The following is a 22,149-nucleotide window of genomic DNA, read 5'->3' on the forward strand; positions in this document are numbered from 1 at the left end:
TAAAATCTCTCCATTGACTCAAGAACTTTTTCCTTCCTCTCTGTGGAGGACTTCAGCTCCTGGGCTGCATTTTGATCCGCAACAAAAGTGGCTCCTGGAGCCTGCAAACTACCATGAAGGAGAAGAGCCCAAGAGAGGGTGGGAAGGCCCAGAAAAACAACTTGTGATTTTGGATTTCTTGGTTTATGGGTGCCAGATTAAACACTGGGTAGCAGAGCCTAACCCTCAAATGCCAGGGGCTCCAGTGGGCATCCAGGAACAGGGCCACCCAACAGGGGGCACCCGTAAAACCCTGGACTGAGCACAGAGACTGAATCATTCCTGCAAAGGACAGAGCAGAAGCCTGATGGCCCCTGGGCTACCTGCTGCACAGCTTGGTTTGCCTTCCCTTCTCACTGCTAGCAGCACAGAGGAGAGATCGTGTGCATGTAGGCAGGAGAAGGGCTTGGAAGGGTCCCTGTCCTGCATGGTGCGTGGACAGTGAATTGGGGGAGCCCACTTCCCCAGCCCCCCTGGCCAGGCCTTTGGCCCCAGCGCCTTTTCCTCCAGGGCGAGCAGAAAAGCCTTTTTCTTGCAGCCAGAGAGCTGCTTGCCCTAATCCTCCTTCACTCTTTCAGTCAAACCTTCCAGCAGGGACAGGCTGCGCTGCTTCGCTCAGACCCTCAGAGGGAGCGGGAGGCAGCAGCAGGAACAAAGCACTCACCGTTCTTGTCGGCTCGCCGGAAAATCTGCAAAAGAAAATACAATAGGGTTTAGTGAGGCAGCAGGGAGAGCAGCGTGGCTGAACAGTGAGCCGGGAAGCACCTGGCACTGCCACCTTGGGAGAACCACATCCCAGAGCCCAGGGAGCCATGGAGAAGCCCCCGCTGCCTGGGTTGCACAGGCCAGTGCTGCACAGGCTCCTCTGGGGAAATTCCCCTTTGCAAACGATAAAAACCATTTCTCACCTCCAACGTGCAAAGCTCTCAGCACAGCCGCTGCTGCCTGAGCAACCCCAGCACTCACACTGAGCATCTTTTAAAGAACGCAGAGGGAGATGAAGTAGAAAGGGCTTTGCTACGCACCCTTGTGATAGAAAGTGTTTAATTTTTCAGACCCTTTAAACAAAAGAACATTAAGCACAAAACCACACCATAATGGGAGCACTTTGTGCATCACCACTGACACTTCTACCATCTGCACCGAGGAGCAGCTCTTGTTCTGCACTTTGTAATCACCCTTCACAACAATCCTTCCCGCAACACCTCGACGTGCACACACACACTGTAATTAATAATTAATGAATTAATTAATCTTTAACTAATTCTGCCACAGAGCACAGATGGGGAGCTGCTCCAATTCAGGGTTTCAACCCAGGTTCCCAACTACGAGGCTCCTGCCTGCAGCCCAGGAGAAAGCTGGGGCTTCTTATCCCTGCCTGGCTCCTCTTTCACCAATAATTATCAGAAGGTCTGGGGCTGACTCCAGTGAGGAAAAGCACCATTTCTGAAGCCTGGGATCATCTCGCCAGACCAAACAGTACGAGGTTTTGACCAGCCCATCCTAACAGAGCCTACAACAGAAAGTTGTGGGTGTGGCAACTTTCTTCTTCTTAATCATCCTTTTTAACCATCCTGGATGATGAAGAAATCTCAAGGTCTGAAGAAAGATGAGGAATAAAAAAAGGGCAGGAAAAGGGGAAAGCAGACTTTGTTATATTCTTTTCCACACACCTGCAAAGCAGAGACTGCTGATAAAACCACCCCCGGACCAGCTCTGCTCCCTGCCGCAGGAAGATGTGTTGCTGCCAGCTGCCCCCTCCGCCCCCAGCTCCCTTCTGCACTGCTCACTAACAGCTTTGCTGCGTGATTTGAGGGCACAAGCCCATATCTAGCCACTGAAACGTCCCTGAAAAATAACTTAGAAGTAAAAAAACAGCTGCCCAGAGAAACCTCAGCTGCTCACTGGCTTGCAACTGGACAGAAGCTTTTCTGATGCTGGTCCCAGCGGGGAGCTCCCTGATCCTTCCCCGCGACCAAAACCAGGAGCAGGGACACCTCCTCAGAGGAAGCTCTTCCGAGCAAGGCAAGCTCCTCCGGACCCAAGCCGCTGCAGAGAACAGGGGCAACCCTGACCCAACCAGAAGTAGGCAACTGTCCCTCTGGGACATGGGTTTCCAGCCGGCCAGGCTGCTTCCCTTCCAGGAAAGCGGGGCAGGCACTCTCTGAACACCCCAAAGGACTCACTGGATAAGCTTTGGAGCTTTACCGCTACCGGCTGAGACAGGAACCCACAGCTCCCACACACTGGGGCTTTCTCCAGGTTTTAAAGCAAAACTTTCTCCAGGCTAAATGGCTCACTTGCACATCTGGGTCTCACGGCTGCAGGGTTACCCACGCCAGGGCTTCCCGGCTGCAGGGGCAGCTCTGCCTGCAGGCAAGGGCAGCACCAGCGGGTCCCACATGCCGGTGCCTCCCTGCCACCTCCCTGCCTTGGGCATGCCACTTTCCATCAAGGCAAAAGCTTAATCCTGCAGAGCTCTCTGTCATCAGAGGGGAATGTGGCTCATGCAACAACATCTCTGTGACCCCAAATGTCACTGAGGCCAGCGAGCCCATCCCAAAGGCAGTCAAGTGTCACCCAGGCACTTAAGAAATACAGATTCAAGTGAGGTCAAACATTTCCCGCTCCCAGGCTGGTCTTGCTCAGCAGGGTCTGTCTGCAGGCTAAGAAGGTGAGCACAATTTGCAAGGGGGATCCCATGAGGCTGAGAAGGTCTCTAACCTGGGGTGAGCCCATTCTGGATTCAGCATAAACCTCAGCAAACAGAGCTGACACTTCTCCCTCACACATGGAATCCCCTGCTCCAGCGGTGTGTTAGAAAAGCCCTGCCAGTGCACACACAACAGCTGCCTGAAGCTTAAAATAAATGTGGTGCAAGCAGCAGAGCTGCAAGAGCTCTGTGAAGCGAGGCCATGTCTGCTCCACGTCCCCCAGGGATGATGGGGCTCCCCGCTGCCTCCAGTGAGCCCGTCCTCAGCCGACCCCAGCTGAGCACTGCACACACCAGAAAGCACCGACGGCTCCTGTGCACAAGGCAGGATCCAACTCCAGCCAAGCAAAAATAGCAGAGAGCCACACTCCACGGGGCAACCCCCGCCCCCCCAGGGTGCAGGCACGCACACAGCAATGGCAGGTAAGCGCTGCTCCCAGTGCAAGAGCCCGGCACAGACAGCAGCCATGGGACAAAGCCAGGGAAAAGTGATGCAAAGCCAGGCTGGGAATGGGATCAGGTCTGCTCTGGCTGCTGAAGAGGCCCTTACGGGCAATCCCTTGCTTGCACTTGCGGGAGCTGGCAGTCGCAAAAACACAGGGACGCTGCCTCAAGCCCGAGAGAGGCACTTCCCTTAGCACCTGGCTCTTGGGCTTGTGTCCAAGTGACCACAGCCTCGCTCAGTGCCTGCAGCGGCAGTCATGCTGAGACCGACGGAGGAAGCACTGAAATGGCATTTACTTGGGGCTGACCCCACACATACCCTGGGAAGGAGGGGCATTATAGAGCTTCTCCCTGCCTGCAGGGCTGGAAGCAGCCAGGGAAAAAACAGCTGCTGGGGAGGGGACAGCTGCCCTGGGGACACTGTGCTCATCAACCCACCACAGGCTAACGCAGGCTGCGGCCACGCGCCGGTGATAAACATCGGGCCGTCCAAGCGGCTTTTCTGAACCTCTCATACAGCGAGAGGAGTAAGCAAGCCCAGAGCACCAGCCTGGGGGATGAATCTCCCAGAGGTTTGAGATGTCTGCATAGAGAAACAACTGTGATGGCAGCACTGCAGTTTGTATCGCACCTGCAACGAAGCATTGCAGGCACAGCCCACCTCCTCCTCACCTTTCTTGAATGCAGACGATGTCTGGGCAGGGAGATGATGGCTCCGGTCCCAGGGGAAGCATCGGCTGCCACATGGGATCTGTTGTGGGCAGCCCTGTCTTCCCACTGCCCGACGGGCAGGCAGGGATCCCGCACCACTGCAGCTTGTCCTGACAAGCCTGGGGGGGGACAGCTGGAGACCAGCCAACTGCCCAGACCCAAAAGCAGAGATACTAAACTCACCGTGCCAAGCTCTGGAGCTGAGGCGGGAGCAAAGGAAGCCACAGGGAAGAGGAAGGGAAGCCGACAGAACCCAGAAAGCAGCTGCTAGCGCTGTTAACACTTCCCATTTTAATTGCCTTAATGACACCCTGAGGGATAGATGTGGGACTCAGTGAGTGCCCGGAGGAGCTGAGCTGGAACACAGCTGTCACCACCAACCCCCCTCCAGCCCATCTTTCATCAGCCAAGTAATTAGTGTGGTTAATGATGCTGGCTGGAGAACCCTGCAGTCTGCAATCCCCCCACAGCAGGAGAGAGACCCTTACCCTCCACTGGAAGCTGTGAGCACCACCACAGCTGAGGAAGCCGTGCTTTCCAGCTGCTCCCTGGTGATGCCAGGAGGTCTCCTAGATGGAGGACCAGACCAGGCATGGCATTCACCTTCCCAAAGTGCTGCCCAAGATCTCCTGCTCCCCTCCTTCAGGATGAACTGGGACATGGTGGGTGGCACCAGGACAGGACAGAGATGGCAGCTGGCACTGTCCGGGTGCTGGGGCACCACACCAGCCCTCTCCCCTAACCCTTGCTTGCTTTGTCCCTGCAGCAGGGCAGAGGCAGCACCTCCTGGGCTCCACAGGGTGACTTGGACACCAGTGGTGCTGGACACAGGGGAATGCAAGGGCTGGTGGCCCACCAGGGAGATTCGGGCCCAGCCCACCTGACCCAGGCACCCTGCAGCTCACAAAAGACAGCCAGGAGCAGGGGAGTTGATCACCTCTGATGTGCTCCAGCAGCGGAGGTGGGCTCTGACCCAGGCTGCACCATTGCCCTGGGAGACGGCCATGCATGCAGCCACCTGCCCACCCCACCAGGTGCCATGGGCGAGAGGCGCTGCGACCCCAGAGCCCCGGCCCCAGGGCACACAGCTCCCTCTCCACAGGAGCACCCTCACCATATGGCTTGAGGGGATGCCGTGTGATGGGAGGCACTGTGCCAGGACCCGTCTTGTGAAAATAAAAACGGCCACTCTGCATCTTCCACTCCCCCAAGCCACCCGCAGCCGCTGGGACGCCCGGCCGACCTCCAACCCGCACAAAGAGCGTCCTCCTCCACAGCTCCTGGTGCGTTAGGAGCAGGCAGGGACAGGGGCTGCAACAGACACGCTCTGCCTGTGGGATCCCACGGCTTTTAACAGCTACACAGTACCTTCTGCAGCTCTCCTGCCAGGCTCACACAGCTCCCGCTCCAGCAGTCACGACAGCCAGCTCCTGATGAGGAGTGGGCTATTTCTAGCCACTCAGAGGCCCGTAATTCAGAAAAAGGGCACATCACTGAGTATTATTTAAAACATCACGACCCACACCTTGATTCACCGCTTCAGGCCTAGAGCAGCAGCTACGCCCGCTCGCTTCTCCCTCAGGCTTGGTTCCTCACTCGGGGCTGGCGGGAAAGGGCCTCACCCCGACGCCTGCATGTGCAGCCCCGCGGCGGCCCCCTACGAGGGGGCACCCACCGCCCGGCCCCCGCCGGCCCCGGGGGTGGGCCGGGTGCTCGCTGCGGGTACTCACGTCGTGGAAGATGGGGAGCGGCTGGCGGCGGGGCGCGGGGCCGCGGTCGGCTGACAGCAGGCACACGGCCAGGAGCTCGGCGCACGCCATCATGGCCCCGCCGGGCGCGGGCGCTGCGGTGCCGGTGGGAGCGGTGCCGGAGGGAGCCGTGCAGCGCCGGAGAGCGCGGTACCGCGCCGGAGAGAGCGGTACCGCAGGGCTCGGTGCGGTTCCGTAAGGTGCGATGCCCCGCGGTACGCCGCCGTAGGGTGCGGTGCGGTACCGTAGGGTGCGATGCCCCGCGGTACGCCGCCGTAGGGCGCGGTGCGGTACCGTAGGGTGCGATGCCCCGCGGTACGCCGCCGTAGGGTGCGGTGCGGTACCGTAGGGTGCGATGCCCCGCGGTACGCCGCCGTAGGGCGCGGCGCGGTGCGGTACCGTAGGGTGCGATGCCCCGCGGTACGCCGCCGTAGGGCGCGGCGCGGTGCGGTACCGTAGGGTGCGATGCCCCGCGGTACGCCGCCGTAGGGCGCGGCGCGGTGCGGTGCGGTACCGTAGGGTGCGATGCCCCGCGGTACGCTGCCGTAGGGCTCGCGACGCGGAGACCGACTTACGCGGGCGGCTCCGCAGCCGCCAGGCAACTTTGCCTGGGCTGAAGGCCCACCCCCTCAGCCATCCGTTTGGCCGCGGCCGGTGATTGGCACCCAGGGCCGTGCCTGTCGTTGGCGGAGGGGGCGGGGCGGGGCGGGGCGGTGAGGGGCGGCGGGGCGGGGGTAGCCGCTCGTTCCCCGTGCCTGGTTGCTGTGGGGCTGGCCCGGGCGGGTCCCGGCTGGATCCAGTGCACCCCACTGTGCTCCCAGTTGGCTCCAATGCAGCCCACGGGGGTCTCGGTACGGCCTCGGGTGGTCATGCTGTGGTTTGACTACCCCTGGTTGCCCCAGTTGGTCCCTGTTTGGCCACAGGTAGTCCCAATGTGGTCACTGTTGACCCCAGGGTACCCCTGGTTGCCCCAGTTGGCGCTGGGGTGGCCCTAGTTTGGCCACGGGTAGCCCCACTGTGGTTGCAGCTGGCCCTAGCATGGGTCCCCCTGCCAGCGAGAGTGGTTTCAAATGACTTTCCAGAGGTGCCAGCCCCTCCGTGCCCGTGGTGCCGGGCAGCCTTTGCTGAGTGCTGCTCCCCCCCGGTCTGGCATGCCGGGGCCATACTGATGGCGCTGAGTCCCCAGTACCTCGAGCAGATGTAAAACCCCTTTCCCGCCCCAAGCAACGGCTGCAGAAGTGGGGGACAGGCTGGCTGGGGAGGGGGAGGAGGAGGAGGCAGGAGTTGCCTCCACCCCTGCCCGGCACAGACACCCGGAGGTCTGTCCAAGCGGAGAGGAATATGACCATCCATGTCCATACCCCAGCCTGTCCTCAAAGGTTTCCACAAACAGGAAACAGGTAATCAGATAACTAAACTAGATAAAGCCATGCCTGGGCAGAGCTTCACACCGCTCCTGGGGTACATGAGGTGTGGTAACTTCTTGGGGTGGTGGGCTTTTTCCCATCCCTCGCGGAGTGTCCCAGGATCTTTCTTAGAAAAAGGGGCGTGCAATCACTTCGCCTGGATGCAAAATCCCAGCCAGGCTTGCCTCCATCTGCACCGCCTCTCCCTTCACATGGACATTTCGAGGCCAGCCTGTTTTGCTGAGCTCAGCTTCTCTTAACCCAGCTCTCAAAACCAAGACATTTCCCTAGCCCAACGTGACCAAGCCACAGCACGTGTAGTTCGCTTGCCTCTCCTCCTCCTCCGGGGACAACCGGCTGCAAGCTGAGCCCAGAGCAGTTGCAAGGATACATCACATTTATTTTTACCATCTCCTGGCTGCTCCGGGTGTGTGCAAGGGAAAAGAGGCGGAAAAGTGCACCTGGCACGTGGTGGGGGTACCCAAGGGCTCCGGGAAGCATGTGCGCCCAGCCCACGTGGCACAGGGCTGTCCCCTGCCCCTGGGGAGGCAGAAAGAGGTCCAGGAGCTGGAGCTGTCAAACATGGCCATCATCAAACCAAACTAAAATGGAGACAGGAACTAGAGAAACAGGGAGGGGAGGCCCTTCAGCAGCGGGGAGAGATCACCTTGCCAGGGAGGGAAGTGGTTTGAGTGATGGCGGGGCTCTGCTGTGGAGAAAGCAAAGCCGCGGGGGGGCCTTTCCACACTCCCACGTTGCTAAAATCCATGCTCGGTCCCTACCAGGATGCCTTGGGGTCAGCATGAGTTTCAGCGTGGGAAGGAGCAGCTGGAAAGTGAGGGCGAAGTCCAGGGCAAAACTTCTGCCAGTGGCAGAAGGCAGTGGATGCCCCAGTTCCTTCCATGGGTGCTTCCAAAGCGTGGTCCAAGAGGCACCAGCAGGGAAGGGGGATGTGGTCTCGGCCCCGGCTGTGGGGTGATGCCAGGGCTGTGCTCTACTCCCGAGGTTGGGGGTCACAGGACCACAACCGCGCCGGAATCAAATGAAGCACCCACTTACCTGCTTCTCGTGAATAAATGATGCTGCACGAGTGGCCTTCAGAATTGGAAATATTGACGCATGGGTGAGATGCAGAAACAAGACAGGCAGCAGGCAGCACTGGCAGGGCACGGCACGGCAGCCCAGGCCAGAGGTACCACAGGGGCCTATAGAGACCCCAAAACCTGCCCGGACCCTCCAAGGGGGATTAGATTGAAAGTATAAATTCTGGCAAACTTTATGCTGTGTCAGCATCTAATGCTAACCCCAGACACTGCCAGCCGGTCCCAGGGCTCATCCCACTGTCAGGCTCTCCTGACTCCTCCAAGTCCAACCCTTGCAGCACGGGGACAGGACCCACGACGGCCTGGGCTCAGCACCACATCCGCATCCAGCACAGCTCAGCCTGCAGCTGCCCTCCCGCCCGCTGCAGCGTTTGCTCGTGCCAGTGGAGCTGCCACTGTAGCCCGACGGCACTGGGCACCCCCAGAGCTGGGCAGGTACGGTCCTGTCATGGTTTTAGCTGGGACAGAGTTAATTTTCTTCCCTGCAGCTGGCACGGTGCTGTGCCTTGGACCTAGTATGAAAACAATGCTGATAACGCACAGAGGTTTTGGTTGTTGCTGGGCAGTGCTTGTACTAGTCAGGGACTTTTCCAGCTTCCCAGGCTCTGCCGGGGGCACAAGCAGCCGGGAGGGGAGGGGGCACAGTTGAGAGAGGGGATTTACACTGGCCAAAGGGATATTCCATATCATGTAACGTCATGCCCAGTGTGTTACCTGGGAGGGGCTGGCGGGGGGAGGGAGGCAGCAATCGCGGCTTGGGGACCGGCAGCGTTGGTCGGTGGGTGGTGAGTGGTTGTATCGTTTGTGTTTTGGGTTTTTTCCCTTTTCCTTCATATTATATTATCATTATTGCTATTATTATCATAATCACAACCCACAAGGGTGGGGGCAGTAAGCAAGCGGCTGCGCGCCGTTTAGTTGCTGACTGGGGCTGAACCACAACAGCCCATTTTCATGGCCAGGCCCCAGCACATGGCAGTGATTTGTATCTCTCTGGGATTGCCAGGGTGACAGCATACTTCCTCCAAATATTCTACTAATTTTTCAGGATTCTGCGCCTGTTCAGGAGTGAAGTCCCAAGAGACTGGGAGTACCCACCATCTTAGGTATTTGCCCACGCTATCCCACATACCCTGCCGCCCATAGCCATCGAGCCTTGGGGCAGATCTCTGGGTGATATTCTTAAATTGCTTATTAACCTTAGAGACGAAATGATCTGCCAAAGCAATATCAACAGATATATCTTAACTGCCCAAGGATGTTTAAGATACTGAAAAGTTGTTGTAATGAAAGAGGAGGCATTACAGAAGAAGGTAGCTAAGGTGCCGTTCTGTATTTCCTCCATAAAAAACCTCCCGGAGGAGGAGGTATAATTGCTAATTGTATCCATGAGGTGGTACCCGACCTACAGTAACGGCTTCAATATAAACTTCAAATACCAAATAAAACTCAAGGCCAATGTTTTAAAAACAACTGTCCCAGGCAAAACATCCCTAATCCCTGCAGAGCACAGCAGACCACAAAAAACAACACCAATCTTTAACAGACACAGCAAATACGAGAGCACAGTACAGATCGGATAAACTAATATTGAGAACAGAGTCTATGCTGTGACCAGCAACTGTTATTATCTCAACCCTTCGGGCCCCACGTTGGGTGCCAAAAATGGACTGTTGTGGTTCAGCCCCAGTCGGCCGCTAAAGACCGCGCAGCCCCCACCCGTGTGGGACGGGGGAGAGAATCGGAAGAGCAAAATCAAAAGAAAAAAAACTAGTCGGCTGAGATAAGAACAGTTTAATAATTAAAATAAAATAATTATTATAATAATTGTTATTATTATGATAATAATAATAATGATATAATAAAAAGGAAAAGGGAAAAAGGGAAAAAACCCAAAACACAAACGATACAACCACTCACCACCCGCCGACCGATGCTGCCACTCCCCGAGCCGCGATTGCTGCCTCCCTCCCCCCGCCAGCCCCTCCCAGGTAACACACTGGGCATGACGTTACGTGATCTGGAATATCCCTCTGGCCAGTGTGAATCCCCTCTCTCAGCTGTGCCCCCTCCCCTCCCGGCTGCTTGTGCCCCCGGCAGAGCCTGGGAAGCTGGAAAAGTCCCTGACTAGTACAAGCACTGCCCAGCAACAACCAAAACCTCTGTGCGTTATCAGCATTGTTTTCATACTAGGTCCAAGGCACAGCACCGTGCCAGCTGCAGGGAAGAAAATTAACTCTGTCCCAGCTAAGACCATGACAGGTTCCTAGAGGGTTACTGCCAGGGGGTGTGAGATAGGAGCAAACAGGAGCCAAGGACCCATGGGACACGTTCAGGGTGCCCGTCTCCCACACTGTGTCTGCTTTGCCTGACAAAGAAAAGCATCTCTGGTGCAGACAGCTCATAAAACCAGGCAGTGCCCGGGGCCGCTTCCCAAAGCCGCCATGTGCTCTAGAGGAACGAGAACCCCCACACGAGCTACCATCAGCTCTTTCTCCAACTGTTTGAAATAGCAGGAGGGAAGCCCTTCAGCTGCATCATGAATCATCCCCAGGAGGCAGAGCGGTTATTTTTACAGTGCTCTGGCTCGCGTGGAGCCGCCAACGTGTCCCCCATGAGATGGGCTGCACTGCTGCAGCGGGGGCTGTGGGCCTGTCGCCGCCTGCTTTCCTGGGGACCGGGAGCCCCAAGGGCCCATCATCCCATGACGGTTCCTATTAGGGGACTGTGATGGTGAGTGCCGGCAGAGAGGTTCGCTCAGGGGAAAGGGAAAAGCTGTGCTGCTCCCAGGGGTTAGCTCGCTTGCAGGAACAGCCCTGAAGAGTTCAGGATATTGGCACGAGTCCTCTGCCCTCTCCCTGTGCCTGCTGGCTCCCGTGAAAGCCAAGAGCCACTTGCCCCCCGCTTTCCTCCCACCTGCATCTCGCCCCTTTGGGCAGCACCGCAGATCGCCGCCCTCCATGAAAGCGAAACTGAAAGGCAGGGAGGAGAAGGAGGGCCGGATCTTGCTAAGCGCAGGGAGGAAGATGTGTTGACATAATGCTGGGCTGGGTGCCCTGCAGTAAATCATCAAAGCTTCAGCACCTCTGTCACCTCGGGTGATAAACATCGACCTTGTAAAGAAGGATGCAGCAGGCAGGGAACAGGGGGCCATGCCCACCCACCCTGAGCTCCCCATCCTCCTGCCCCTGGCTCTGTGGGGCAGGACCCCCCCAGACTGGAGCAGCAGGAGTAGTCTTTCAGTTTAATTGCCTGAAAAAGCCCCATTTGATGGGGCAACAGGATGACAGCAAGCCACTGGCTCATCCCACTCAAGCACAGGGGACAGAAAGGCTGTGTGTGCCATTGCCCTTCTGGCCGCTGGGTTTTGGGATGGCACAGCACGCTCCCCTCCTTGCCAGGGCCCTGGCTGGCCCCACTGCGAGCCCCGGCCAGTCCCAGGGGGCTGCAGGGTGGAGGGCTGGGAGCAGGAAGGTGCCCAGAGCTGGCGCACGGATGGGGCTGCGCCGTGGGGTTTGCCACCCTACACCAGCACATCGTCATCCACGTGTGCCCTGCAGTGAGAACAATCCTGGGGCAGCAGGAGCTGGGGGCTGCGCCCAGGTGCAGGATGGAGCACAGGGAGGGGAGGGAGGCCAGGCAGCAGTGACAGGCATGCCATGCCATGCCACCCCAGCACCTGCCAGCAGCCCAGCCCAAACCCAGGCTCCCATTCCCTGCCAAAAGCCAGCGCAGGAAAAGGGTGAGCTTATGCAACACAGTCCAGGGTGAAATATTTATCAGCTTGTTTAAAGGAGAAACAGCCAGGCAGAAAGAGGAGGGGGGCGAGCGCATGAACATGGAGAGTGTCGCATCCCTGCCTGCAACTGAGGTGGGGGCCATGGTCCCCCTGGGCCCACTCCAGCCTGCCAGGGGGTTCCTGGAGTCTCCAAGCATCACTCCCTGGGCAGGGGACGTGCCACAGGGGCGGCTGTGGCATGCAGGGTCAGGGCTGCTGCTGGTGCCAACAGCTGCCTTCAGGCAGGACCAAGAGGTGCTGGGGCAAACAGGGGAGCTGGGAAGGCACAGAGAGCCTGGTGGTGTGGTGGATGCATGGGCTGCCTTCACACCAGCCCCACGCTGTGTTCCTCCTTCCCGTGAAGGAGGGCAGGCACAGGCACCCCCGTGCAAACACTGCCCCAAAGCCAGGGTGAAGACGGGAGGAGCCGAGTGGGGACAGGGCTGCTGAAGGGAGAAGCATTCCCCATTCAGACCCATTACTCCATCCCCCTGGAGCACAGCCACTTCGGAGGAGCAGAGGGTGCCAGGATCAGCCCCAGCTCCCATCCCATACATGGGAGTGCATGGAGTTGCAGGGTGGAAAACCACGAGAGCCGAAGCACTTCCTGCAACCCCAGGCAGTAACATACCTGCTCATGCAGTTCCAGGTCAAAACAGGAAAAAAAAACCCCACAGAATAACCCCAAACCCCTTGGCTTCTCAGGTTGGGGTCCCCACCACCCCTAATGCCCCCAGTCACCCGAGCACAACCCTGCACTGAAGGACAGTCAGTAGAAACCTTTATTAAACATGAAGCTCAGAGGAACACAAGCTTGTTAAAAGGCAGTAAAAGTAAAAGTGCGTCTCCAGGCCAGCCGCAGGGGAGCCCCAGGACCCCCCTCTCCTCCCTTCTGCCTCTCCCAGCCCAGTGGGACAGAGACAGAGAAGAAAGGCTGAACAGCTGTGTGGGGAGGGGAAGAAAGGCTTGGAGACGGCATTGGGTCCTCACCCGCAGAGATGCACCCCCCACCGGGACACCCCTGTGTCCCCCCCAAGGGGACACGCACACGATCCCAGGGCTGCAGCGCCATCCAGCCTTGTCCCCCCTCCTGCAGCCACCGGCCACCGTGGTGGCCTTGCCAGAAGCCCCGTTTTGGCCACGAGCAAAGCCGGGCCGTGCTGGTGAATCCCCAGCAGGACACTCCATGTCCCCCCGCTCCCTCCTACCCCCCCGTGTCCCAGGAGAGCTCCCACACGCCATAAATAATAAATAAATACCCCACACTCAGCTGGGCTGTGGCAGCTCCCCACACAGGGTGGGGAACAGCTCCAACCCAGCACCCCCTGTGTCTCTGCTGCCCCCTTCCCAGCGTGACGAAACCTCTCGGCACCCCCACTCTGCTGCATGGCTTCCCCCCAACCCCCCCTGGGAAATTAAACACTGTCCCCAGGGGACAATAATAAATTAATCAAATCTATACACAGGACTGCTTAAAGCTCTGTAACAGGCACCTGGGGAGGGGGGCAGTGGCTCTGCCCTGGGCAGCCCCCCCATGACCAGGGCCCTGCAGGAGATCCCCCAAGATGGGACCCCCACCCTGGCATCCCCCTCGTGGGGCTGGAGCCAGGGACACTGCCGGCCCCCACTCAGTTGGGTGGGGCTGGAGGAGTAAGAAGAAAATATTGCAAAAACAGACAGGGAGAGGAGCTGTGGCCGCTGCAGCTGGAGGGGCTGCCTGCCCTGCCCACCCTGCCTCCAAGGGCAGGAGCCCCGGGGTGCCCCCCTGCACCCGTCTGGCAGTTCCCCTGCAAAGATCCAGGCAGAGCCTCAGAAGTCCAAGGGTGTGAAGTCCCCAAAGTCACAGTCAAAGAGCTCGCTGATGCCCTCACCCTCCTCCAGGCCAAAGTGATAGTCCTGCGCCTGCGGTGGCGACAGGTTGATGAACTCATCCGCCAAGAAACCTGAAAAATCCTCCCTGCTCTGCTCCAGGAGGGCATCCATGGAGGCCAGCGGTGAGAGGCTCACCTCCTCTGCCGGGCACTTGCTGGGCAGCACGCTCGTCCCTGGCAGCAGTGTCTCTGCAGGGATGGGAAGCAGCCATAAATCCCACAATACTTGCTAAAAAACCCCAAAAAGCAGGTTTTGGCTATCCAGGAGAACCTGCCTTCCCCCCTCCTTGCCTTGCTGAGGTGCCTGAGCATCACCCCAGCTCCTCACTTATGCCAACAGCAGAGGGGCTCCCAGCTGCAAACACAGCAAGAACCGCCACCCAGAGCCACTGTGCCATCACGCCAGCCCCTGTCCCCAGCCCCGGCTGCCCACCTTGCTCTCCAGGCAGCAGTGGCATGTTCACATCCTGGGCGGGATGCAGGAGCGGGGAGGCTCTAGGCTGCGAATGGCTTGGGGACGACTCCTCTGCAGGGGCTTTGAAGGGGCTCTTGACAGGGCTACAGACCCCTGAGCTGTCCTCGGGGCAGAGGAAGACATCGATGGGGCCCTGAGTGCTTCGTACAGAGACCTGGAAAGCCTAGAAAAAAGGGAGAGGAGTGAGACCAGGAGGTGCAAGGGTGTCCGGGGAGCCTGGGCTGGGCAGACACTAGGAGAAGAGGGCAGCCTCAGCTCACCTCCGCTGGGTCTGAGACCTGCAGCTGAGTCTCTGGCGGGGCTTTGATAACCATCACCATTTGCTCTGAGGGGTCGACAATGCTACGGAGATCCTGGCAGGTCACATAGGCTGCAGTGTGACAGGTCAAGGAGCAGACATAGGGATGCTTTCATGTGGCAGAGGGGCGGGCAGTGAAACACCCTGCCTGCAATGCAGCTGGGCTTGCTGTGGGGCTTGACCACTTCCCCCCACCCCAGCCAGCCCCACCCTGGCCCAGCATAAAAGGATATTGCTGGTTGGCAGGGTCCTCAGTGAGCAGGCGCAGCTGCACCGTGCATGTCTGGATGAGGTCGTCCAGCTGCCGCTCGGCCGCCTGCAGCTCCCGCAGCTCCTTCTCCAGCAGTCGGTGCCGGCCGGGGGCCCCCACGGTGGCCTGGCTGCCCCTGGGGAGCACCATAGCCATCAGGAGCCAAACCCAAGGCTTCCTCTGCCCTACACCATGCACAGATCCCACGCACTGTCCCCCACCTAGGCCAGGTTAAATCCCACCTCACACCCAGCGCGCCTTGCAGGGATTTCCCAGGGCACACTCCTGGGGTCCCCTCCCAGAGACTGGATGCAGCTCCTGGCTTCCCAGGCTGGCTCGGGGAGCCCAAGGAGAACTTGCAGCCAACAGAGCAATACCATTGCCTGGGAGCCACCCATGCTCAAGCACAGCCTTTGCCTGAGGCCATGGCCCACAGGAAGGGGGACCCACCACTCGACACCTGAGCAGATGCTCTGGTGACACTGCTCAGAGCTTCTCCGTCCCAGCAAGACCCTGCTCCACCCTGAGCCTGGCCCAGGCAGCTCCCCCATCCCCAGGGACAGTCAGCCACAGCCCCACAAGCCTGGCCCAGGGACATACAGCCACTGGATGTTGTTCTTGGACTTCTTGGTGATGAGTTGGATGCCCTCCAGGACATTGGTGATATCGTAGATGCGCCTCTTCTGTACCTTCAGGACCTCAGCTGCCCAGTTGAGGTCCACCACGCCATCAGGCGACTGGCTCAGCAGCTCCAGGAAGCGCTTGGTGGTGAGGTTCAGCGAGGTTTCATAGCGGGACTTTTCCCCAGGAGACTTTGCCCCTGCAAGCCGACAAGGACAACCATAATTTAGCCACAAGGGAAACACAGTGCTGGAGCCAAGAGGTCCCAAAACACCCCCCTGCCCATGCTCACAGGTGGCTCGTGGATCAGGGACCAAGACTGGCACCCAAAACCCATCTGCTTTCTCAGGGCAATGGAGTGCACTCCCCACGTCCTCCCTGGGAAGGATGCTGCAGGGCCTGGTGTGAGCAATGACACCCCTGCTTGGCTGCGACACTGAGGTGCCAGGCAGGGCTCAGGGGGAGATGAGGGAAGTTCCAGGTGAGTCTACCTGGGATGCTGCACCGACACTGTGCCAGCAGCTACAGCTCCATCCTGCAGGGAGGGATGGAGGCAGTGTGGTGCCCAGCAGATGGGCAGGACAACTGTGCCACCAGCCCAGGGGAGAGCAGCAAGGGCTGGAGAGAGAATGGCCAGAAACAGCCCAGCTCCAGGAACAGCCTCCCCAAACCAAAGCGATTGGGAGAAGGTGCCAGGGACAAGCCCAGAGGTGCAGCCCAGGCTGCGGGCAGGTGAGTGGGGCAGCTGACGCCCCTGCTCCAGGCTGAGCTAGCTCGGGGAGAGAAGGGCTGGTACCTTTAGCGGGGTTCCTGGCCTTGCCCCGGCCCACCGGCAGGCTCTCTGCTATGTACTGGTGATCCGTCTCTAAATTCAGCTTTCTCTTCACCTGGAAGGGACGGGGCTCCTCAGAGGGACGGCCACGGCCCCGCTGCCCCCACAGCGCTGGCGACGGGGGGCAGTTGCGAGGGCGCCACCGACGGATCCCCCCAGGGGCAGAGCGCTGCGGGGTGCGCAACCCCCGCTCCCGGCAGGAACGGGGCGAGAGGGGCAGCTCCCCGGCCGCCGAACACACGCCAGCGGAGACAAGGGGGCCCTACCACGCTATGGGGAGCCCCCCAAAGCAGGCGTGGGCCGCAGGAAGGGGAGGCAACGCACGGTCCAGCGCCCGGGCGTGCGGCTTCCGGAGCGGCAGCTGGGGACGGGCCGCGCTCGGCAGGTGTGCTGCGTGGCACGGTACGGCCCGGCACGGCCCGGTGCAGAGCAGGGAGCAGCGCAGCGCGGCGTGGCACAGCCCAGCCCGGCTGGAGGCGGCCCGGTGCACAGCACGGCCGCAGCGGAGGCCGGAGGGTCCCGGGCCCCGCAGCCCCCGCCCCCGCGCCGCCCCCCTCCCTCCCCGCCCCGCTCCCGGTCCCGGGGGTTACCGGCGGGCGGCCCAGCGCGGGCCGTCTGGGCGCAGCGCCGGGTCGGGCGGGCTGCGGCGTGGCAAAGAGCAGGAGGTCGCCGTCGGGGTGTCCTGCGCCGCCGCCGCCTCCTCCTCCCGCGGGCTCCTCGGCGGCGGAGACGATGAGGAGATGCGGGGAGGCGCTGCCCAGCAGCGCCGCCAGCCCCGCCGCACCGCCCGCCGCCGCCGCCATGGCTCACATGGCTCGCAGGGCCGCCGGGGCGGCGGGCGGCGCGGCGGGCAGGGCGCGGGCAGGGGCGCGGCCCATGCCGGGCGCGGGGCCGCTCCGCTCCGCTCGGCTCCGCGCCCGCCGCCGTATTGTTCGGCGCGCCGGCCCCGCGCGCGCCTTTGCGCGCCAAATCCTTTTTGCCGCGAAAGCGGCGCGAGCCTCCCCGCCGCTCGCCCATTGGCTGCGCCCGCCGCCGGGCGCCTCGGCGGGGGCGCCTCGGCGCTCGCCCATTGGTCACCGACGACGAAGGGACGGGCGGTGCCGCTCGCCTATTGGTCGGAGACGGCTGCGCCCGACGCGCTGACAGGCGGCCAATCGGCGGCGCCGCGCCGAGGTAAGGGCCAATCGGGGGGGGGCGGCTCGGGGAGGCGGCGGGGGCGCCGCGTGGGCGCGGAGCGGGGCGGGGCCGCCCCGGGGTTCCCGCCCCGGAGCCTCCCGGCTCGGAGCCGCCCGGGCCGTCCTTCGCCCACCCGTGGGTTGTTGTTTTGTTTTAAGGCCCGGGAAGAGCTGGCCGCGCCGCAGCGGCGCACACGGAGGGCTCTGTGTGCCCCGGGCCCGCCGGCGGGGTGACGGGCTTCCGGCTGCGGGCGCAGCTGCTCGCCGGGTGGCGGGGGCGGGGGAGGAGGAGGTGGAGGCGGCTGGCACACACCCACGAGCAAAGTTCACATCCCCCCCCGCGGACTCTGCACACCCGTGGGCACAAAGATGATCAGGGGACGGGAGCATCTGCCTTATGAGGAAAGGCTGAGAGAGCAGGGTCTGTTCAGCCTGGAGAAGAGAAGGCTGAGGGGGGATCCCATCGATGTTTATAAATATCTAAAGGGTGGGTGTCAGGAGGATGGGCCGGGCTCTTTTCAGTGGTGCCCAACGCCAGGCCAAGGGGCAACGGGCACAAGCTGGAACACGGGAAGCTCCACCTGAACATGAGGACAAACCCCTTCCCTGTGCGGGTGCCAGAGCAGGGGCACAGGCTGCCCAGAGAGGCTGTGGGGTCCCTTCCCTGGAGACATTCACCCCCCGCCTGGACGCGGCCCTGTGCCCCTGCTCTGGGGGTGCCTGCTCCAGCAGGGGGTTGGATGAGATGATCTCCAGAGGACCCTTCCAACCCCTACCGTTCTGTGATTCTGTGGCACCCAGCCAAAGCACTGGTGAAAAGGGTGGGTTTGGGCTCTACCAGGTGCCCCAGGCATGCCCCTGCCCCGAGGGGTGATGGTAGCCCCAGCTGGTGGCATCCCCCGGCAATGCAATGGCAGCCCCACAGCCATGCCCTGCTTGTCAGGAGCTGGCGGGTGTCATGGGGGGCTCAGCCATGCTGGGGGGCAGCCTCCGAGCAGAAGGTCCCCTGTGCTGCAGGGCATTGTTCCCTGGGGGACGTGGGGACTCTTGTACCATGTCTGTAGAACTGATGGAGGGACAAAGGGATGAGTTCAGTGTTGTCCCATCTCCCTCGTTGACAAAGCTGCCCCAAGACTGTGGATGAGGCTGTCGGGCAAGTTTTGGGGCTTTGGGCTCTGATACTGCTCGAGGGGTCCAGCTCACGCAGAAAGATTGGGATGCTGCAATCTGCTCTGTCCCTTTGCCAGATGATTCACTGCATTTTGGGTTTCCAAACAAACACTGAACAGCTGTGGACCTCGGCAGCTTCTTCAGCACTAGTTGATAACCCCTTGCAGGGCAGCACAGAGAAAAAGCTCTGCTGGAAGCAAATTCTGCACTTGACCGTGCTGGCAGCTATCTCCGGCGGCAGGACCCTGCGGGCAGGGGCAGACGGGACAGCAGCTGGAGCCAGGAGTGGCCCCGCCATGCCGAGAGAGATAATAGTCAACCCACGAGACACAGCACAGGCGGCTCCCACCGTCAGCGTCTCCCACATGCAGGATGCTGATAACCCTCCTGCTGCATGAGAAGGCAAAATTAAAAAGGAAAAAAATATATACACCCTTCTAATTAAAAAACCCCGCGCTTAAAGACTAGGCCTTTCCCAGGGCCCAAAGATGCCGAAGCTCATGGGCAAAGTGTGGAGCAAGGGACTCAGCCAGGCACCAAAGCCCCTCTGAGCTGAGCCCAGGGTTTAACCCCTCTGTGTCACCCACGAGCTGCGCCACATGTCCCAGGGTGGAGCACAGTGGCCCCTGACCCCTTGCTGCCACTGGGCAGGGCTGTGGGCTGGCACTGTCTCCCACCCTGGCCCCACTGCCAACCCCAACCTGCCTGGGACGTGGGAGACAGGGCGTTTTTTCCTGCCAGGGCGTGGGATGCAGGAGGCATTCACAGCGATGAGTTAACTCCTCTGCTGCGGAGCAGATCCTGACATGCAGTGCCCCTGCTCTGGCCTAACAGGTTTCAGGCTTTAAAGGATTTCATGCTGGATACTTTGGCAGTGGCTGCAATTCCCCTGCAGGACAGCCAATGTGGAGCAGCACTGTGATTTCCCCAGATCCCTACACCCTTAAATAGGCGAGTAACATATTGCATGTCCGTGACCAATCACATCACCTCTCTGTGCCTTATTTCTTCATCACCAAGGAGCAAATAGAAATGCTGCCTTGCTTAAAGGAAAGGAATACAGTTAATTAACTCTTAGCCCTTCTAATGTTCAAGGGCCCGCTCTCCGGAGCCCTTGCACTGCAATATCATCATTACTGTGAAGCATAAGCAACAGTTAGACCAGATGTTTGCACACAGTTAATGTTTCTTCCATGTGGGGAAGGGGGAGAAAGGCAACCCAACAGCTGGGCGGGAGCGAATGGCTGGCGGTGCTCTCCCCGTCCCCAGGGAGCCTCGGCCAGGCACTTCCTGGGGTGATGCAGGGTTTGGGACACAGCTGCTGCACCAGCTGCTCCCACTCGGCTCACAAAGGCTAGGGTTCCCCCACCCTGCAATTCATGTGGGAGCTTATTCGGGGGGAGCAGGCTACGCTCTGCCCCCCTCTCCCCCCAGCCACCACATTGCCTGGCTGCGCTGCAACTTCTCTAACGCTTTTAGTGCTGGTGGTGCTCAAAAAGGGAGGTTGTGAACACAAATGAAAGGCAAATGCGGGTGGGAGAAGAAAAGACGAGCTTTTCTTGTGTGTATATGTGGGAAAGCAGATGAATCCTGTCTCCTGCACAGCTGCAGCCTCCTCCTGGCCTCACCAGCCCTGCTAAGGAGTGGAGACATGCTCCCAAGATTAACTGTCTGGCAGGTGTTGCACAAAGATAAAGTTCTGTCTCCACAGCCCCTCTTGGTCACGGAGAGGATCAGGAAGGCTATTCATGCGCTTTGTACCCCAGCTGGATTTACCCTGCAGCAGTCACCAGCTTTGGGTGGGTTTTGGCTGCCGTGCACATCGGGACAGACTCAGGCCGAGGGGTGTCTGCTGGTCCCTGCAGGAAAAGCGCAGACCGGGGCTGCATACGGAGCCAGAGCTGCTATCTACGCTGCAAAATCATCTCCTGGCAGCAGGAGCAGGCGGGAGAGCTGGCAGGATGCAAACCTGCCTCCCTCTGCTCAGTTAATCTCAGCATGTAGGTGTCCCAGAAGCACATTTACTGTCCTTGTCATCCATGACGTGGATGAACGGCTCTCAGCAGTTCCCATACGGACTCTGCGAGCTGTTGCACTGGAACGGCTGCGACGCATGAAGGGAAGCGCCACTTCCCCTGGGGTCTCCTGCCAATGTTCCTGTTCCCAGTTCAGATGATGGCAAGCCAGCAGCGTGGCACGCTCTCGCTGCAAGAGGACCAGTGGAGGGAACTGGCAGCTGGGGAAAGCCCAGAGACCCCATAGTCCTGCTATCCAACCTTACTGCCCTCCACCTCCATCACCTTAGCCCTCACCTTCTTTCTACAGGAACTGAAGCGATTTTCTGGTAGCACAAATAAATAGAATAACTAAAGCTTGCTTGCGGCAGAAGGAAACCATCACTGGTTGAGGTGTCTCCTCTCAGATCCTGGTCCCAAAAGCTAGAAATTGTCTGTTCCCTTGCATCTTATTACAGAAGACTACGCCAGCTGTCCTTCCTCCAAGCCATCAGGTCAGCTACTCCCTTGGATGCTGGGCACAACAGATTCAGCACAATTATTTCCTTCTCTCGTATAATGGCATCTGTTATTAAAGCTCGCATCTATCCGTAGAGCCTTTCAGTAGAAGCAATAGGGGCACAGAGCCTGCTCACCCCCCACTCTGGTCTTCACACCCAGACAGGGCAATCTTGTTCTAGCCTCCGTAACACAGAGCAGTACAAACACCTGCTTCCCACGCCAGTCGCTAAAAGCCGCTCCATTCGACAAGGCTCTTCAACTTCCTTCGCTCCAGGCCTGCAGAGGAACGGAGAGGCTGAAGCACCTCTCCTTGCACAGCAGTACGTTGCGCAAATGGCCTGGGTATCATCAAGGAGCACGTCTGGGAATAAGCCCCTTGATGGTGCCTTCTATGCGTTAACTTTTACCTAGGCTTAGTAACTGTAGCCAGTCCAAGCTCACTTCCCAGCAGGTTCAGAGCTCAGTCACTGGCACTGCGAACCCAAAAGGCAAGTAAAGTGTCAGAGCAAAACCTGTAGCTCACTCAGAGCTTCACCTGGAATGGAAGAAGGGCTCAGGTACAGTTTGATGCTTTGAGAGGGGAAAGAAACACTTTAAGATAGGACTGACATTGTTTTGGAGGTGTTAATTTGGCTTCTCCTGGGCTGGGGCTGGACACTCCAGTGTTACAGCAGCTACAAAGCAGGAGGTTTTGTCTTACAACTACTCAGCACTCCCCTCACACAGGGACCACCTTCTGCTGGGGTTCAGGACCTCCCTTACCTGCCCGTGCCATAGGGAGCTCCTCGCACAGGGACTCCTTTATCTCCACTACCACAGCTGTTACCTCTACAGCATACTCTCTCTGTAGCTCTTAGCTTGGAAGAGGCAGCAAAATCGTCTATGTACATCCTTATTTTGTCTAACTATTGTATATACCCTTATTTTGTTTAGCTAATGAGCAAAGCAGGTTCAGACTCGAGTCCAGTGCCTTGTACCTGTGCCCTGCTCTGGCAGATG

The 22,149-nt window shown here is 59.5% G+C and overlaps 2 protein-coding genes across 2 annotated transcripts in view; both read right to left on the minus strand.

Annotated features, from left to right (window-relative positions):
- The window catches only part of NECAB3 (N-terminal EF-hand calcium binding protein 3), a 29,595-nt gene extending 23,316 nt beyond the window's left edge, over positions 1–6,279 (minus strand). The window contains exons 1-2 of the mRNA XM_064465808.1: positions 5,638–6,279; positions 704–728 (exon numbers count right to left, since the gene is read on the minus strand). Coding sequence (XP_064321878.1) covers positions 704–728; positions 5,638–5,730 — 118 coding nt within the window. The 5' untranslated portion in view covers positions 5,731–6,279. The remainder of the gene's footprint in view (positions 1–703; positions 729–5,637) is intronic.
- Positions 6,280–12,706: 6,427 nt separating this feature from the next.
- On the minus strand, positions 12,707–17,286 carry E2F1 (E2F transcription factor 1). Its single transcript, XM_064465811.1, has 7 exons — positions 16,880–17,286; positions 16,254–16,344; positions 15,437–15,656; positions 14,820–14,972; positions 14,549–14,663; positions 14,247–14,451; positions 12,707–14,002 (listed from the first exon to the last, which is right to left on the minus strand). The coding sequence occupies exons 1-7, from the start codon at positions 17,090–17,092 to the stop codon at positions 13,752–13,754; spliced, it is 1,248 nt and encodes a 415-aa protein (XP_064321881.1). The 5' UTR covers positions 17,093–17,286; the 3' UTR covers positions 12,707–13,751.
- Positions 17,287–22,149: the final 4,863 nt, after the last annotated feature.

This window comes from Phalacrocorax carbo, chromosome 14 (genome assembly GCF_963921805.1).
Source record: "Phalacrocorax carbo chromosome 14, bPhaCar2.1, whole genome shotgun sequence".
Taxonomy (NCBI): Eukaryota; Metazoa; Chordata; class Aves; order Suliformes; family Phalacrocoracidae; genus Phalacrocorax; species Phalacrocorax carbo.

Coding starts and splice junctions, on each gene's coding strand:
- E2F1 (XM_064465811.1), bottom strand. CDS start 17,092: ATGGCGGCGGCGGCGGGCGGTGCGGCGGGGCTGGCGGCGCTGCTGGGC. Junction 14,664..14,819: donor GAGGACCCTGCCAACCAGCA/ATATCCTTTTAT, acceptor GACCTGTCACAC/TGCAGCCTATGTGACCTGCC. Junction 14,452..14,548: donor AGGTCTCAGACCCAGCGGAG/GTGAGCTGAGGC, acceptor CCTTTTTTCTAG/GCTTTCCAGGTCTCTGTACG.